This window comes from Crocuta crocuta, unplaced genomic scaffold (assembly GCF_008692635.1).
Source record: "Crocuta crocuta isolate KB4526 unplaced genomic scaffold, BGI_CrCroc_1.0 scaffold653, whole genome shotgun sequence".
NCBI classification, from domain to species: Eukaryota; Metazoa; Chordata; class Mammalia; order Carnivora; family Hyaenidae; genus Crocuta; species Crocuta crocuta.
This window is the reverse complement of record NW_027527134.1, coordinates 516,436-520,371: the sequence shown is the minus strand read 5'-3', so window position 1 is coordinate 520,371 and position 3,936 is coordinate 516,436. Positions and strand designations below refer to the sequence as shown.

The following is a 3,936-nucleotide window of genomic DNA, read 5'->3' as shown; positions in this document are numbered from 1 at the left end:
GGCTACGGCCTGGGACAGGGCACCTCTGGTAGTGGGTCCAGGCTGGCCCCCCGCAAGCTGACTCGGGGTCCACTCTCCCCACCACGCCGCCTCAGAGGATTTCCAGGGCCGTGGAGCACGCTGCCCCGTGGCTGATCCTGGCGGGCTCGGGGGGCATCGCGGACGTCCTGGCGGCCCTGGTGACCCAGCCCCACCTCCTGGTGCCCCAGGCGGTGGAGAAGCAGTTCAAAGAGAAGTTTCCCGGCCAGCGCTTGTGCTGGGAGGACATCGTGCACTGGACGCAGCTGGTAGGAGCCCCCTCCCGGTGGGGCCACCCCTGGGGAAAGTCCCGCGGGGCATCTCCTTGCCCCCGCCCACGAGGAGGGCCCCAGCCTCCTCCCTCCCCAGCAAGGCCTCCAAGACCGCTCTGGCTTCAAGCCCCTGGCCTGCCCCCTGCCCCCAGGGCCACTCAGGGCCTTTGTCCTGGTGTCCCAGCTGCAGAAGATCACCGCCCACCCGCACCTGCTCACCGTGCACGACTTCGAGCAGGAGGGCTCCGAGGAGCTGGACACCGTCATCCTTAAGGCACTGATAAAAGGTGAGGGCGCAGGGGAGGCGGTAGCCGGGGTGCTGCCCACACCGCCCCATCCTTGGCCTCACCCTCCAGGATCTGACACGTGCGTGGGGCAGGGCCACCGCCCAGAGACCACGTCAGTCAGCGGCCAGGACTCCTGGGAGGTGTCCCTCTGCTGTGTGGGCGTGTGCCCGTGTGAGTGTGCCTGTGTCTGTGTGAGTGCGTGTGCCCGTGTGTGTGCCCGTGTCTGTGTATGTGTGTGTGCCTGTGTCTGTGTGAGTGCATGTGCCCACGTGAGTGTGCTCGTGTGAGTGCGTGTGCCCGTGTGTGAGTGTGTGTGCCCGTGTGTGAGTGCGTGTGCCCGTGTGTGGTGTTTGGCTCCTTCCTCTGAGCCCGTGTTTCCGAGGACCAGCCACGCTGTAGCATGTCGCTGCCTCCCTACTTTCCGAGGGACAGTCCAGGGACTGGAGGGACGCAGCCCGTGTCTCTGTTCCTCGACGACAGACACTGTGCTGTCCCTGCTATTTGGCTGCCCCTCAATAGGATTTTCATATTGGAGACACGCTGGGCCGAGGGACTGACCCGGGCCGGGAGGGACAGCGGGGCCGGGACGCCCTCAAGGGGAGGGAGCTCCTCCAGACAGACCGTCTGCTCCCCCCTCCCCCCGCTCCACTCACCCTGTCCCGTCGGGGTCCCCCCTGCTCTGCCCCTCCTGTCCCATCGGGGTCCTGGGGGCCACTGTTGCTGCCGACAGCCTTGCAACTTCCTGGGCCTCGCACTGTTGTTCAGAGGGCGTGAAGCAGGCCACGGCTGCAGGGCTGTGTACCCAGCAGACCACCGCGAGGGGCCCTGAGACCCCGGCTCCGGGGGCCCCTGGGCGCACCCCTCACCTCCTGCCCGCTCTGCCCACAGCCTGCAAGAGCCACAGCCAGGAGGCGCAGGACTACCTGGATGAGCTTAAGCTGGCCGTGGCCTGGGACCGCGTGGACATCGCCAAGAGCGAGATCTTCAACGGGGACGTGGAGTGGAAGGTGCCGGCCCCCACCCCCACCCGCCAGCTGATGCCTCCTGAGCCTCCCTTCCGGCCGGCACAGGGCGAGGGCGGAGCGGAGCGGCTGGGGGCAGGCGGTGTGGCATTGGGGGGGGCCCTTTCTGCCCCATGAGGCTGAGGGGGGCAGGGAGGCCACGGCACCCGTCGGGGGGGTCCCCTGCACGGCTCCCACTCACTCTGCCCGTCTCCCCGCCCGCCCCGGCGTGTCTGGTGGCGGCCCCAGTCCTGTGACCTGGAGGAGGTGATGATGGACGCGCTGGTGAGCGACAAGCCCGAGTTCGTGCGTCTCTTCGTGGACAACGGCGCCGACGTGGCCGACTTCCTGACGCTGGGGCGGCTGCAGCAGCTCTACCGCTCGGCGCCCCCCAAGAGCCTGCTCTTCGACCTGCTGCAGCGGAAGCACGAGGAGGGCCGGCTGACGCTGGCCGGCCTGGGCACCCAGCAGGCCCGCGAGCCGCNGGAGCGGGCGGCGGCCGGGCGGGGGCGGGCCGGGCCGGGCTGCGGGGCCGGGACGCTGACGGCTGTCCTGCAGGAGCGGGGGCCGGCCAGGTGGCCCGAGGCCCGGAAGGGGCTGCTGGACCTGAGCCGGAGGAGCGAGAACCCATGGCGGGACCTGTTCCTCTGGGCCGTGCTGCAGAACCGCCACGAGATGGCCACCTACTTCTGGGCCATGGTGTGTGGGCCCCGGACTGGGGGGGCGCCATGCAGGGGCGGGGGAGGCGGGCAGCCTCCTCAGACCCCGTCTCCCAGGGCCAGGAGGGGGTGGCCACCGCCCTGGCCGCCTGCAAGATCCTCCGAGAGATGTCCCACCTGGAGGCGGGGGCTGAGGGGGGCCGCACCAGGAGCGAGGCCAAGTACGAGCAGCTGGCCCTGGGTGAGCCACCGGCCTGGCGGCCAGCCGACCCGCGCGGCGGGGCCCCGGGAGGGGCAGACGGGCACTGGGCGGTGGCCCTGCAGCCCCAGGTCCCGGGCACAAACTGGGTCCTGCTGCCGTTCGGGACATCTGGGGTGATGGACGGGGGGCGGGCAGGGCCTTGGGCAGGTCAGGTGGGATGGGCCAGTGTCCGCGCGGGAGCCTCAGCGGCCCTGGCGAGGCGGGGTGGCCGCGTTGGCGAGCGGGCCGCCCTCGGGCAGGCCTCTTCTCCGAGTGCTACGGCAGCAGCGAGGACCTCGCCTTCGCCCTGCTGGTGCGCCGCAGCCGCTGCTGGGGCAAGACCACCTGCCTGCACCTGGCCACCGAGGCCGACGCCAAGGCCTTCTTCGCCCACGACGGGGTGCAGGTGAGGGTCAGGGGCGAGGAGGGCGGCGGCCAGGAGGTGCCCCCGCTGCCGCTCGCCATGCCCTGGCCGTGCAGGGCAGGGGCTGCTCCGTTCCCGGACGGTGCCTGCCTGGCTGCCCTCTGCTTGTTGGCAGCCCTATCTCCACCTGGGGTCTCAGCAGAAGTGTCACCTCGTCAGCTCAGCCCTGCCGGACCCCAAAACCCGGCCTCTCCCATTGACGGTTGTCCCCCCCAGGACGGAGGGGGGGGGGACCCGAGGCCGTGCCTTTATTTCAGGCCTTCCTGACCAAGATCTGGTGGGGGAACATGGCCTCGGGCACAGCCATCCTGCGGCTGCTGGGGGCCTTCCTCTGCCCAGCCCTCATCTACACCAACTTCATCACCTTCAGGTCTGTCGGGTGCAGGCGGCCGCCAGGGGCCCTGGGCTCCGCTCGTGCCGGTGGTGGCCCCCACCCCCCCATGCCCCACGTCCAGGCCCCGCTGGGCAAAGACACCCCCCCACAGCCCTCCCCGCTGCCCCCTGTGCTTTTGCTGGCTGGGTGCTCGGGGCCAAGCAGGAGCCTCTGGAGCCCTTCCCACGGGTCCTGAGGGTGCCCTGTGCTCCCAGCGAGGAGGCCCTGCTGTGGACGGCCCCCGAGGGCCTGCAGGAGCCGGGCGGCCTGGACTCGGAGAAGAGCCTGCTGTGCAGCCCGGGCAGCCGGTGAGGACGCTGGCAGGGGCCGGCCAGGGGCCTGGCCTGGCACACGGGGCCCCGGCTGCCGGCCTCACCGCCACCCGTGGTCTCTCCTTGTGGCTCAGGCGGGACGCGCTGACCGAGGCAGCAAGGGCTCAGGGTAACCGAGGTCCGCGTGCCGCCTTCCTGCTGGCGCGCTGGCGGATGTTCTGGGGCGCGCCCGTGACCGTGTTCCTGGGGAACGTGGTCATGTACTTCGCCTTCCTGTTCCTGTTCACCTACGTCCTGCTGGTGGACTTCAGGCCACCTCCCCAGGGGCCGTCTGGGCCCGAGGCCACCCTCTACTTCTGGGTGTTTACGCTGGTGCTGGAAGAGATCCG

The 3,936-nt window shown here is 70.6% G+C and overlaps 1 protein-coding gene across 1 annotated transcript in view; it reads left to right on the top strand.

Annotated features, from left to right (window-relative positions):
* TRPM5 (transient receptor potential cation channel subfamily M member 5) overlaps positions 1-3,936 on the top strand; it is a 23,586-nt gene that overhangs the window by 14,395 nt on the left and 5,255 nt on the right. Inside the window, exons 10-18 of the mRNA XM_077757083.1 lie at positions 96-287; positions 475-577; positions 1,466-1,584; positions 1,828-2,277; positions 2,355-2,478; positions 2,739-2,884; positions 3,160-3,272; positions 3,491-3,583; positions 3,682-3,935. Coding sequence (XP_077613209.1) covers positions 96-287; positions 475-577; positions 1,466-1,584; positions 1,828-2,277; positions 2,355-2,478; positions 2,739-2,884; positions 3,160-3,272; positions 3,491-3,583; positions 3,682-3,935 — 1,594 coding nt within the window. The remainder of the gene's footprint in view (positions 1-95; positions 288-474; positions 578-1,465; positions 1,585-1,827; positions 2,278-2,354; positions 2,479-2,738; positions 2,885-3,159; positions 3,273-3,490; positions 3,584-3,681; position 3,936) is intronic.